Source organism: Ceratotherium simum, chromosome 27 (assembly GCF_057802395.1).
Source record: "Ceratotherium simum simum isolate JZ-2026a chromosome 27, ASM5780239v1, whole genome shotgun sequence".
In the NCBI taxonomy this organism is placed as follows: domain Eukaryota; kingdom Metazoa; phylum Chordata; class Mammalia; order Perissodactyla; family Rhinocerotidae; genus Ceratotherium; species Ceratotherium simum.
Window position 1 is genome coordinate 23,433,322 of NC_141926.1, and position 14,857 is coordinate 23,448,178.

General features: G+C 34.3%; 1 protein-coding gene across 2 annotated transcripts in view; it reads right to left on the reverse strand.

Annotated features, from left to right (window-relative positions):
* The window catches only part of NCAM2 (neural cell adhesion molecule 2), a 488,709-nt gene that overhangs the window by 137,288 nt on the left and 336,564 nt on the right, over positions 1–14,857 (reverse strand). For both annotated transcript variants that reach the window (XM_087418188.1, XM_087418189.1), the window contains exon 9: positions 1,461–1,611. In XM_087418188.1, the coding sequence (XP_087274314.1) occupies positions 1,461–1,611 (151 nt within the window). The remainder of the gene's footprint in view (positions 1–1,460; positions 1,612–14,857) is intronic.

Sequence of the window (14,857 nt, forward strand, 5' to 3'; positions counted from 1 at the left end):
TATTCTATGGACTTCCCCTTTAAGCTGGTTGGGCAGTTCTAACATACATCATATCTTGGCACCTTTAAATTGTTGTTCATGTAGATCCACATTAAAGAAAAGAAAAAAAATTATAAAGTAAATTTTAGTTTAAAATACATATTTTGAATTACTGACTATAAACAACAAAAGTTGGAGAAATGTTTATAATTTGCTACAAATGCTGTTGACCTGAAAAAGAAACATACATATGATAATAGGAAAATAGTAGAAAACAGTATTAGGAAAAAAAAAAAACATGTTAAATAAGTTATTAGTGTCACTTCCTTCTCTGTCGTGAATAATATCAAGGCTTTTTTGTTTATCTGCATGTTTTTTAAGACGTATGACAGTAATGAAATGACCTTCTTGGAAACTGCCTAACTTTAGCAAGAAAAATCAGTATTTTGCAATAGAATCAAAGTGCCTTCTACTGTTGAATATCTTTCATAATCCATTCTTTTAGAATTGTTTAACTGGTCTCTCCATGAATTCCTTGACAAGCACGGTTTATGAATATGTAAAATAATATGGATTATTTGTGCCTGTTCTTGAGAAATATTTGCTTTCTAAAGGCATTCTTAATAAGAAAGCACATCTTGCTTAAGTTACCATCACATTCTATCAATATTAATATACTAGAAATTTTTCAGTAGAAACATTTTGTCAATAAGAGTATCTTATACATTCCCACTAAGGCAGCTATGTCCTTTCAAGCATCAGAGAGCCTCTAACATTGATAATTCCTGAATATTTATTGAGAATAACGCTAAATTTCTTCCTTTTTTATGAACACGTATCCCAAACTACCCTAAAATGCAATGACTTATGGTGATTTATGTGCAGGTTCCATTTAAACTAGCTCTCAAACTTCCAAAACTAACATAGTTATGAATATCTTTATATTTATTTAACAACTCTCTCTGTCATAGTCCCCACTTGTAGGCAATAAATACCATTTGGATAAAATATAAGTGCTGACATATTCCACTGTTTTTCAAATATTATATCATATCTTATGAGGATTAAAATAACTCAACAAAACAGCTTGAATAAGAAATGAAAACTCTCGCTATATATATGAGACACAGGACCATTAATATTATAAATAAACAGATAAAAATCTAAGGAAATGTTGACCGATTACTGGTAACTAATATAGTTCAGTTGGTATTGTGTTTTGAGTTAAATGTTGCAAAAAACAGTCACAATTTTCAGGACAAGCAACCTCAAGACCATTAAATATACAGCATTGTGAAAAGTCCCAGATCATCCACTAGATGTCTCTAATAACCGACTTTGAATGGCTACATTCATTCTGAAGCTATGCATTACATACTGAAACGCTAACTATGTATGTATTGTGATTTTCCTACAAAAATTCATGTTTTTCAAAGCAGAAAAAGTTATTTTAACAAACATACAAAATGAAAGTAACTTACATTCAATATCAAGGTACATGCTCTTTTGGTGCCCTCCAATTCGACTTGCAGCTTCACAGTCATATCTCCCTGAATCTGACAACTTCACATCTGTAATGTGCAGTGACGAGCTTCCATGCTGCCCTTTGACTTCGATACGGCCATCTGGGCTCTGTTTACACCGATTCAGGAAAAAGAAAGATTTTACGCTTGTTTTGTGTAAGACGTTCAAACATATGGTGTTTAACATATATACAGTAAATGAAAATAAACTCTTACCTGCATTAAAATTTTTTTTCCAAAAAGCAGTGTTTCTGTATTTACGATTTACTGTTTTGGGCTTATTTTACCTGCCTACTTGCTTACAGGGACACTGACATTGTAGTAAAAACTTAGACACATGTTTTATCAGCCTCTTTTATTTAGTATGCTCTTGGCTTTTTAAACAGCTTGCATGTTCTTCCAGGAAGGGTTTTGTTGGCTTCCAATTATCTTCTTTGCAAACATAACAAAACAACAACAAGGCCTATTCAATTCTCGCTAAAACCTACCGATGACAATGATACTCCTGCTGTACTTTAGTCTCCTATTTCACCATGTAAGGAAAATGTGTCAAGATTTATGACAATTAAAGCCTTTAAAAGTAATTTATAGTTCTCATTTTTGAATGAATGCAACAGCACTGCTCATAAGCATAATTGGTATCAGATGCATCATAGATAAATTATTAAAAATACAGCACTCTCTAATTCATCCTTAAGAAGTCAATGGAAACAATACGGAAATGATTAACCACTTACTCCATGAACATTGACTCAAATCAAGGAATTGCTTATAATGTAATAGTCTATTGATTATATTTCAAATAAGGATTCTTGCGTGCAAAATAACTAGCATACCTAGAATTATTTTCTTAAATCACTTAAATACCGTTATAGCAGACATATTAAAACAGAGATAATTTACTTACTGAATTTTAGTTTGTACAGTCAGGAAATATAGTGAAACTTTAGCATTTTATAATTCTTTTGAAACATGCACTTTATTACTGAATTGATTCTTTTCAATATCTGAGATTTTAGTGCCTCAAAAAATATTGTATGCCATACATTTATTTTGAAATATGTATGTTATTATGTAACAATGTAATGGTTGTTTAATTTTCTATATGACTAAAATTCAAATATGTCAATACATGTGTGCACTTTATATTATTAAAACTTGGTGCTTAATTATTTTCCTTTATTAATATCATAAGACTATTTTAAAGCTCTTTTTCAAACATGAAGTTGATTGGGGCAAAATATAATTACTTTTTTGCTTTTTAATTTTATATAGACATATTATTACTATATAATCATATCAGTCACTCATATTTTATTTACTACTAAAAATGGTCTTCAAAAACAAAGAAACAAAAATGTGCTAGGGATGTATTATGCAACCTAGATCAGGATTTCTAGGCCAAACATATGTTCCCCATTTCCCAAGTATTGCTAAAAAAAAATAGTAAGATGAGGTTTTCAAGCAGAAGGGCATTCTCTTCTGCCAATTTTTAAGATGTTCAGCTGCCAAACCCATTCACTTAATTGAGAGAAAAGAAAAAAAAAAAATGCAAGAATTCACAGAAGTTAAAATCAGAATAAGTAAACCCAAAAGGAAAATGGCCAATTTGCTATACAGGTAACTAACTACGTTTCAATAACTACACGCGTACTCTTTGGTCCTTACCTCACTGCACCTCCATTCATCATTGGATCTTACTGAACTATCCTTCCTTCCATATGCACTGACTTCCTTTGGCTTTCCAGACACCCACACTCTTTGATTTTTCTCAGCTTCCCCTCTCTGACTACTCTTTGATCTTGCCTGCAGTCTTCTCTCTCCCTAGAGGCCCCTGAATTCTCTGCTGGATTCAAGTCTCTTTTCAGTCAGTGTACTCCGCTTAGGCACTCTCATCTCTACACACTGTTGATCTTTAGTCATTTTCTCCAGCCAGGATCCCTCTTCCCCTGGAGCTTCAGAACCAGATATCTCACTGGCAAGGCATGTCCCTTTAATTAATGTATTTCAATCCAGAATGCGCAGATCTGAAAGCATCACCCGCTCACTCAGCATCACCTGCTCTCCCCTCATGTAGATCTTGTAGTATCTTTCCATGAATGATACTAATTCTTTTCATGCCCTTGCTATACCTGTCCTCGGTCTTGGATTAGTTTCTGAGTCTTTATTTATCTATTTATATTCTAAATGATGAGAAATCTCAGTTTAGCATCTTGCTCTACATTATCATTTTCAATTTCCAGCAACCGTGTTGCTGTAGATCTATCTGCTCTCCATCTCTCCTATACACAGTTTTGGTTGTGCTGCTGAGTTGGAAGGATATTGACAGGCGTCTCCGGATTTCAGAAAGAACAATCACAGTCAGGCTGAATGTGACCAAAAAAGACTCCCTGACTCTGCAAAAGCCATCAACATTATGTTATTTCCTATGTTTCTCTAGCAAAACATCATTCCAGCTGCAGAAATTATTTCTTGTGTAGCTAAGAATAAGCTTTTTTAAAAAGCAAACTTTTAATTCTCATAACAACTTTATGAAGGTTTCACATCCCCTATGCTCCATAATCATAAATAAAACTGGATCGCCTCCCAGAGAAAACCTCAGTCCCTCAGCCTGACGTTTATGGATTTCCATATAGTATCCATTTCCATACGGCATCACCTCTCTGTCTAAGCACACTTGGCAATTTGGATACCCTTAATTTAGATTCCAATTAATTTGAATGACTTGTACTCTCATGCATATCCTGTGCTTTCTGTAAGTACCCTTCACAGACCTGTCTCACATCTTTCTCCCTTTATCTCTTCCATATTTAAATGGAATGTAAATTACTTTAAATTTTGGCCAAATATCAATTTACATTAAAACAGTTCCTGGTTGACTATGACTATGTTATATAATTATATATATTAATTATATACATAATTAATATATATAGTGTGTATAAATATGTAAATTATTTATAATTACTAATTCTTTGAACCGCATGCTTTTCTTAGGACATATTGTCTTTTCTGGTCTTCTTGGAACTTCAGAATTTGTCCTGTAGGGTGATATTATAGTTGAACAAATGTGACAACATTTTCATGGTACTTCATGTGAAAGTCACCTGAACTAGTACCTAGGATGGGACCATTATATTCTAATATTACTACAAAGCAAATTAAGTTATAGTGGAAATTTACATGTAGTTGAGCAAAGGCAATATAATCCTTCAGCTATTATTTACTATGGGTTAAAAACTTGCATTTAATATCTTTATTAGAATGTAACAAAATACTCTAATTATGATGCAAATTCTTCATTTTTCCATTCAGAAAAAATACTGTTCTTTTGCAATATTGAAGGGTAAATTTACCTCCCTCAAAAACTAAACAGGTCCTCTTGTTAATATTTATTGTAAATGATATGGTTTTTGACTTGTAAAAAACCATTGGTGTATATAAAATTAGCATGCTATTAGTAAAAATGTGGGTATTTAACAGTTACTTGCAATGTATCTGAAATTATTAACAGAAATTCTGGAAGAACAGAATTTCTTTGGGAAGGTGTGTGATTCCCTGGGAAATTATAAGTCATTTTCAGACTTGGCATTGGCTCTGTAATAATGCACACTATGCGTTTGTCTCAAATACTTACACTAGAAGACCAAAGTAATTCCTTCTCATATCTGACATTCCAAAGGACATCTCTCTCTGTGCTACAAAAACACATTACACATTTCTGAAAGAAAATTCATTTATATCTTGGCTGTGATTCACCACCTACTGAAGATTCATTTAAGACATCTGATATTTGATTGAGACAAGTTAATGGACATATTAGCTGTCCATCTAGTATTTTCAGGTTCTATCACTGCATTAAGTAAGATGATGAGAAAGTAAAGTGTCTGAGTGTACATTATTATTCCTATCCTTTACAGAAAGGCACTCTCTGAAATTTGATTTGATATTATATTCTTTGCCTTTTCAGAAGGTCAGTTTAAGAACTGCTTATTTGAATAGTATTTTGATATTTTTATAAAATGATTATTTATAGTTTACTGTCCTTGCAATAATCCCTTAATCAAATATCTATGTGATAACTACCTTCTTGAGTTTAGTTCCAACATAAATATTTTGTTGTCTATTTTAATTGTGGGACATCTAAAATTATATAATGTATCATGGTGACCTTACCTGACTAGACATTATTACCAAAGTTAGAGCCCAATTGTAGTATCCAATCCACATCTGAGGTGGTCAGTATTCTTTATCTTTCTTCTTCTTTATATGGATATCTTTGAACCTTTTTGAAGTTATTGACTCCTTTGGCATTTTGAGAGAATCGTGAATCATCTCACTTAGTTATTCAACAATTGTTTTGTGTGCAATTATTCTACAATAAGCTTCCAAGCACTGGGGATACATGCTGAGCAAAGTAGAATAATATCTACCCTTAGTCAAATTAAAGTTTCACAGAGAAGATAGATGTTACATTTTAAATATAACACAAATAAACTGAAAAGTACTGTAGGAACATCATAGTTTCATGTTGGAGGTAGGTCACTGGAGGGGTGGGGTCGAGTCAGAGGTATGTTTCCTGATAAACTGAAGAATGATTTGAGATCTAAAAGTGATGAAGAAGGCACAGTGTTGTAGAGAAAATTCCAGGCATACGCCCCCAGAAGGCATACGAAAGAACTGAGAGAAGCCAACAGGTACATAGAAGAGAGGGCACGTGGGATCTCTCGATGTTGGGCAGCTAAAGAGAGAATGCATGCAGAACCCAAGGCAAATGCAGACACATAAAAAAATGGCACCCCCCCATTATATATTCTGTTTCCCTTATTTGTAATGACATTATATCCGTATTGAATGTAAATTAAACTCATCTTCAAATACTTAGAGGTAGCATCAAGGCATAACTGCTAAATATGTAAACAAGAAAACAAATGCTCTCCAAAGGTTATTGGTGTTAATTTTCCCAAACTTCTCAATATTGTGTTAACATCGTGTTAAGTGGATTTGTTGATTGTAAATTTTCGCAAAGAATTTTAAACAGAAAGATTCTCTTCCCTCCTTATAAGATTCATATATTTGCTCTTAGCATTAATTTCTCTTGCCTCTGGGCTTGAATCCAGCTTCCTAATTTTCTTCCTATTTTGATTTCATGAACTGAACTTTTGTACAATTACCCTTCCCCCTTGCAGTGTAAATTGGTGTAATAAAGAGTAATATGTGCAATAAAACTTCTTAACTTACATAGTTTCTTCACTAGGTTCTAATGCCCTTTTTTACTCTTTGCATGTATAGTCGATAATTTATTCTAGAAATTGGAATTGAATATAACAATGATAAAAGCTAACATAAATAATAAATGGTAGGTAGACACTATTCTAAATGTTTTACATTTATTAGTATAATCTCCATAAAACTGCTATGAGATTGGGACTAATATTATCCCCATTTTAAAGATGAGTAAATTGAGGTGCAGAAATATTAGATAACTTGCTCAGGTCACACACAGCTTATAACTGATAGCAGCTGGAAATCCAGACTGCCCGGCCCTGGAGTTCATGTTCTGAATTACTTTGTTATATGGATCACCACCTGAGCCATAACTATGTGGTCAAACTTCATATTGTACCACAGCTAGTGACAGGCACTATGCTGGGTTCTGAGGACAGGAATATGGATAAGAAAGACAAAGGCCTTAGTCTCATAGGTCAAAAGTCTTAGAGGGAAAAAGGACAAATCATAATACAGGCTAGTATAGATGAAATTCAGACAGAACATCTAATACAGTGTACAGAGGTGAGGAACAATTTCTTGTAGGTATTTCTGTCTAAACTGAGACTAGAAGGATAAGAAATAATGATAAGCAAGGCACCAGACTGGCTACATAATTTGCAGGGACCACTGCAAAATGAAATGTAGGGACTCATCTTCAAAAGTTATTATGAATTTCAAGACAACCACAGCATCACGTTAAACCAAACACAGGGCCCTTCTGATTATTAGGCTCTATGCAATTGTGCACATCACACAGCCATGGAGTTTGCCCTGACCAAGCAAGAAAGAGGAAAAGTTAAGAAGGAAATGGGAACTACTTGGGACTGGACTAGTGGGGAAAATGGCATGTTTAGAGTTAACTGAAGCTCACTGGAGTTGGCATATCCAATATAAGCTGAAGAAGGATGAGAGATGAAAAGCTGGAGAGACAGACAAGACACTGCCACAAGGAGTCTCAAAAGTCAAGGGAAGACCAATCAGAATCACACTCCCTGATTTCAAAAACAAAGCTATAGTAGCCAAAACAGCATGGTACTGGCAAAAAAACAGACACACAGATCAATGGAATAGAATTGAAAGCCCAGAAATAAACCCACACATCTAAGGACAGCTAATCTTTGACAAAGGAGCCAAGAACATACAATGGAGAAAAGAAAGTCTCTTCAACAAATGGTGCTGGGAAAACTGGATGGCATATGCAAAAAAATGAAAGTAGACCCTTACTTTACACCATACACAAAAATTAACTCCAAATAGATTAAAGACTTGAAAGTAAGACCTGAAACTATGAAACTTCTAGAAGAAAACATAGGCAGTACGCTCTTTGACATCGGTCTTAGCAACATATTTTCAAGCACCATGTCTGACTGGGCAAGAGAAACAATAGAAAAAATAAACAAATGGGACTACAACAAACTACAAAGCTTCTGCACAGCAAAGGAAACCATCAACAAAACGAAAAGACAACCTAACAATTGGTAGAAGATATTTGCAAACCATACTTCTGATAAGGGCTTAATCTCCAAAGTATATAAAGAACTCATGCATGTCAACAACAAAAAAACTAACAACCCAATTAAAAAATGGGCAAAAGACCTGAACAGACATTTCTCCAAAGAAGATATACAGATGGCCAACAAACACATGAAAAGATGTTCAAAATCATTAACTATCAGGGAAATGCAAATCAAAACCACAATGAGATATCACCTCATGCCCTTCAGAATGGCTGTAATTAACAAGACAGGAAACAACATGTGTTGGAGAGGATGTGGAGAGAAGGGATCTCTCATACACTGCTGGTGGGAGTGCAAACTGGTGCAGCCACTATGGAAAACAGTATGGAGATTCCTCAAAAAATCAAGAATAGAACTACCATATGATCCAGCTATTCCACTGCTGGGTATTTATCCAAAGAACTTGAAAACACCAATGCGTAAAGATACATGCACCCCTGTGTTCATTGCAGCATTGTTCACAATAGCCAAGACTTGGAAGCAACCTAAGTGTCCATCAAGGGACGAATGGATAAAGAAGATGTGGTATATATACACAAGGGAATACTACTCAGCCATAGGAAATGATGAAATCCAGCCATTTGTGACAACATGGATGGACATTGAGGGTATTATGCAAAGTGAAATAAGTCAGAGGGAGAAGGTCAAATACCATATGATTTCCTTCATTAAGTAGTAGATAATAACAAAAATAAACAAACACATAGAGACAGAGATTGGATTGGTGGTTACGGGGGGGGGGCGCAAAAGGGATAATTCAGGCACATGTGTGTGGTGATGGGTTGTAATTAGTATTTGGGTGGTGAACATGATGTAATCTATGCAGAAATAGAAGTATAATGATGTACACCTGAAATTTATACAATGTTATAAACCAATCTTACTGCAATAAAGAAAAAGTTAAAAAAAAAAAAAAAGAACAGGAAAAGATGCTCAACATCATTAGCCATCGTGAAAATGCAAATCAAAACCACAATACCACTTCACACCCTCTGGGATAGCTATAATCAACAAGACAGATAATAACAAGTGTTGGCAAGGATGTGGAGAAATTGGAACCCTCATGCATTGCTGGTGGGAATGTAAAATGGCACAGATGCTTTGGATAAAAAGTCTGACAGTTACTCAAAACGTTAAACATAGAGTTTATGATATCACTCAGGAATTACACTCCCAAGAGAATTAAAGATATGTGTCCACACAAAAGCCTGTAGATGAATGTCCATAGCAGCATTATTCATAAAGCCAAAAAGTGAAAGCAACACAAATGTCCATCTATTGATGCATGGATAAACTAAACGTGGTATATCCATACAATGGAATATTATTTGCTAATAAAAAGAAATGAAGTACTTACACAGGCTACAACAAGAATGAACCCTAAAAACATTATGCTAAGTGAAAAAATCTAGTAACAAAGGCCACGTATTGAATGATTCCATTTATATGAAATTTCCAGAATAGACACATATATAGATATAGAAAATACATTAGTAGTTGTCTAGGGCTGGCAGGTGGATGGAAGGTGGTGGTGAAGAGATTGGGTGTCATGCCAAGAGGGGCAGGATTTCTTTTTGGGGTGATGAAAATGTTCCAAAATTGATAGTGTTGATGACTGCACAACTCTGTGAATATACTAAAAGGCATTTAGTTGTATACCTGTGAATATATGAAATATATGTAAATAAAATTGCTAAAACTTAAAGCCAAGGGAAGGGATTTGGGTGTTCTATGAGCAACTGGAAAAGGAAATGAAAGGCTTCAGGTCGAGGAGTACGATGAATGCATTTGTTATTTGGAATGATCACTCATGCTGCAAGGGTATGAATTTAAGAGGGGGAAGGGAGACCCACTGGAAACATACTGCACTTATGATTGCTGGGAAAAGCTAGTGGTAGTGGAAGGAAGTGAGTGCATTCCAGAAATATATTAAAGAGGAAGCAACAGTGTTTAGTGAATGGTTGGATGGGAGGTGGTGATGAAAGAAAGGAGGAAAAGAATATTTCCAGCTTTCTGTAACAGATCTCTGGATGGGAAATGTTATCTATCATTAGTAGATTGTTGTGTGTATATATACATGTATAATTATACATATTCATATGCACATATTCATATTTTACTATAATTACACATATTTTGATAATCTGCATGCATTCTATTCCATATTATATATTCACTACTTTAAACTATTTAAAATTAAAATGTTATAATAATAAAATCAAAAGTATAATAAACCTTTCAGAGATTTATATTTTTTTAAAATATTGACTACATGGGTTCCATATGACAGGTGTCATGATCCTGGTTTTGTGGATCATGTGGAATGTCACCTAAATATTTTATATTACTGCCTGGGTGTACTCCCTACTTTAGCATAACTTAGTAGTTAAGACCATAGACAGCAGAACCAGACTAGATAAGTTTACATCCTGGCTGTGCCACCTATAACTTTGTTACCTGGAGTTAACCGCTTAACTTAGCTCTACCTCAGTTTCTCTCTCTGTGTAATAGGTATGAATACAGACTTCATAGTTTTCCTGTGCAGATTAGATTAGTGAATATTTACAAAGAGCTTAGTACCTGTTAAGTACTAGATAAACAAATTGGCACAACACACCTGATATCCAGATCTAAGTGATAAGTATGTGAGTTTGCACAACATCCATTTCATTGTGATGTCCAAAGGCATTCTATACATATTCTATCTCAAAGGGAAATAATAACTCTCCTGTCCTCTTCTTAATCAACAGTGCATTATCGCTGCTAGACTTGTCTCACGATCCCATGAACCACATGCCAATTATTTATACTATTTTGCCCATGAAAAATAGGCAAGATTTCAGTAAAGGACAAAATTAAAATTAGGACAAAGAATTACTATAGAAAAGCAAAATTACTGCTGATAAACCAAGAATTCACATATAAATGATTAAATCACGGAATAATGAAATTTATACTTTACTTCATCCAAAATACTACTAATAAACCCTAGATACTGAATTTGTCTGTAATTGCCATGACATTTGTGAATGGATTGGATGTATCCTTGACCCTGTTTTTCCTCAGAATGACTGTCCTTGCTCAAGTGCCATAACTTTGGTATCAAAGACCCGTCTTGTCGGCTTTACATGGACGTGAGCTCTGTGTTACCATTCAGTGGTTTTAAATTTGTAGGATTCTAATGATTATGCATCACATCCCCAAAATTTATATTAGTCAAAGCCATATAAAGTAACCTGACTCCATGTCTATGATATCACTATTACTTATTATGCTTATTCATTGTGATTGGAACTCTAAGAAAGTAAATTAGAATAAGGTGAATATGCTTGTAGTATGGTTGACCATAATTTTGGCATAACTGTCAGCTACTCTGATAAGATATTTATTTTTTTGTTGTGTGAGTGTGTGTACAATTTTAATCAACCCTGAAGATAATAAAACAAAATATTTTTTTTTTTGAGGAAGATTGGCCCCGAGCTAACATCTGTTCCCAATCTTCCTCTTTTTTTTTCTTTTTTCTCCCCAAAGCCCAGTACATAGTTGTATATCCTAGTTGTAGGTTGTTCCAGTTCCTCTATGTGGGATGCTGCCTCAGCACGGCTTGATGAGCTGTGAGTAGGTACGCGCCCAGGATCCGAACCAGTGAACCCAGGGCCACTGAAGCGGAACACGCAAACTTAACCGCTATGCCACTGGGCTGGCCCGAAACAAAATATTTGGTAGCAGGGATCTTCAGCAAATTCAGAACATGTGAATTCAAGCCAGAAGTTTGGGCGAGAGTAGATAGCCAGGACATGGAAAATCCCACTGATTCAAGCCATCAATCCTTGTAAAACTTCATTGTTTTCTCCAAGGTTAAGAAACTAGGAAAAATAGGATCATCACTGTTGTTTTTGGATTCCCAATTTTCCTGTATATCCTTCAATAATGGAAAATAAGGAAAGTAAGAACAACTTCTTATTAAAAAATCAATAAGATATAAAGAAGCCAAGAAGATATTCAGATCTAAAAATATTTCTATCTTGAGGTAAAATTTAGTTTCACGTGACACAACAATGAGAACACAGAAAAAAGATTTGAAAGAATGAAGCACCTTATACTCTGAAATCCTTCTTATCCAACATTTATTATAAGATGGTCAGATGTATTACGATGATTTATGCCACAGAATTGAATTTACCTTGTGAACATTGATATCATGTTATTAAACCATACAGCTCTGGAAGTAATGTGAGTAATCACTAAGTGTTGACTGTATTGTTTCGAGGCTTTGAAAAAGCCATGTGTTTGGTTCAATGTTTTTTTAATTCAAAATTAAAAATATTTTGCCATCTAACACAAAAATAGCCTATTGGAAAACAGATGAAGTGCAATATTAAAAATATCAGAATTGAAATGGCATAATATTTATAAGTATTGAAGATCAGCGATAGATACATGGGGTTTCACAATACTATTCTCATCTTTGTTTTAAAATTACATCTTACATTTTACCATGGAATTGTTTAAACAGCACATCCAAGATGGAATGTGTTCCTTTATCCTGTTTCCTGAATTATTAGAACATATAGAACAGATCAGAACCCAAATTCAAGTCTAAAGCATGCTGTTGCAGCCTACTTACAAACTCATACATTTTTGTATTGAAAGCCACTGAGACTTTGATGTCTTTATTTGGCAGAGTTATCACAGTACAAGTTGACATACACAGCATATAACGTTTGCTGCTTTTCCCCACATCTGGTTAGAATTGCATAAGTTTACCCAGGCACAGTGCTAAACACATTATAAATGTATTTGACAAATGATAAAGGTACATGATAAATATTATTATAATCAGTGATGTTAGAGAGTAACCAGTGTCTAAGCAATATGCCAATCTAATTCAAATTATAGACAAATTAAAGATTTTTTTTAAAAGCAAGGAACACAATACCCAGCTGGAAGTAGTACAATAATGTTATATGAAATGCTTAAAAATGCCTGACATATAGTATATATTAAATAAATTTTAACTATAGTCATTATTCTTTTTCTTTAGTATGTCTTCATATAAATCCCTGCAAGATGTTCTATAAGGGAAAAAATACAACATGAAGAAATACAAAGTATTTGGGGAAGATTCTTTCTTTGCTCTCTCTAACAGGACAAATAAAGGTCCTGTTCTGAGCCTTCCTTGGTCAACACTTACTCAGAGCATGAAAAAGATACAGGACTGCTCAAAGAATATATTAGACTCTTTCCTATCTATGTTTCATTTGGATAGGTTATATTGTTCTGTTTTTGATTTCATTGATCTTTTCTTCTGCAGTATCTAATCTGCTGCTAATACCATCCAAAATGTTTTTTTACTTCAGACATTCTTTTAATCTCTAGAATTTTGATTAGTCTGTTTTATACCTTCCACATCTCTCCTTATTATGCTCATCCTTTTTTCTATCTTGTAGTACATACGCAGTGTATGTAAATAAAATAGATATGTTAATGTTCCTATCTACTAATACTATCATCTATGTCATTAGTGGATCTGTTTCTATCTATTGATTTGTTTTGCCTTATTATGGGTTATATTTTCATGGACCTCATATACTTCATCATTTTTTACTGATGCCAGACTTTGTGAATTACACATTTTGAGTGCTGTATTTTTTTATTGCTTTAAATATGTTTGGTCTCTTCTCTGAGACACTGTCAAATTACTTGAAAACCATTTTATTCTTCTGAGGCTTTTAAATTTTGTTAGGGGAGTTGAGAGTAATCTTTAGTTTAGAACTAATTTGACCACACTACTAAAGTAGCATTTCTCAGTATTCCAGTGGTTCTTTCTATGGACTTGGATAGTTTCCAGTGAACTTCAGAACTGAATACAAATATCCACACAGTAAATCAGCTCTAGTGTTTTGTACATAGTTTAAGCTCTTAACTGGCTTTGAACTTTATAATTGAAGGAAAGTGGTCTGCAATTTATCCTTAGTTTACCTAAAGAATAATTCAACAATTAACCTAAACATACTCAGAGTTAACACCTGTTAAAAATCAATAGTCTATCAGGGCAGGCCCAGTGGCATAGTGGTTAAGTTTGTGCGCTCCACTTCGGTGGCGCGGGTTTGAATCCCGGGCACAGACTAATGCACCACTCATCAAGCCATGCTGTGGTGGCAACCCATGTACAAAATAGAGGAAGAAGGGCACAGATGTTAGCTCAGAGCTAAGCTTCCTCAGCAAAAAGAGGAGGATTGGCAATGGATGTTAGCTCAGAGCCAGTCTTCCTCACACACACACAAAAAAATTAATAGTCTATCATACAGACTTCAGTTTGGCAGTCAAAGACTTTCTCAACAAACTCAAAAGTAATTGAAAACTGCAATCAGTATATCAAAGAGTTCTGATAGTGTTCTAGATGGATCAAGTACGCACACTATTGAAAAGCTTGCAATGCCAAAAGATTGATGGAGGAAATGGGAAATCTTATTTGACAGAAATTAATTGATCTTAATAGTACGATATGAGGAAAAAGAGGAGATGATAGGTATTGGAAGAGTGGCCTATCATGTAGAGCCATGT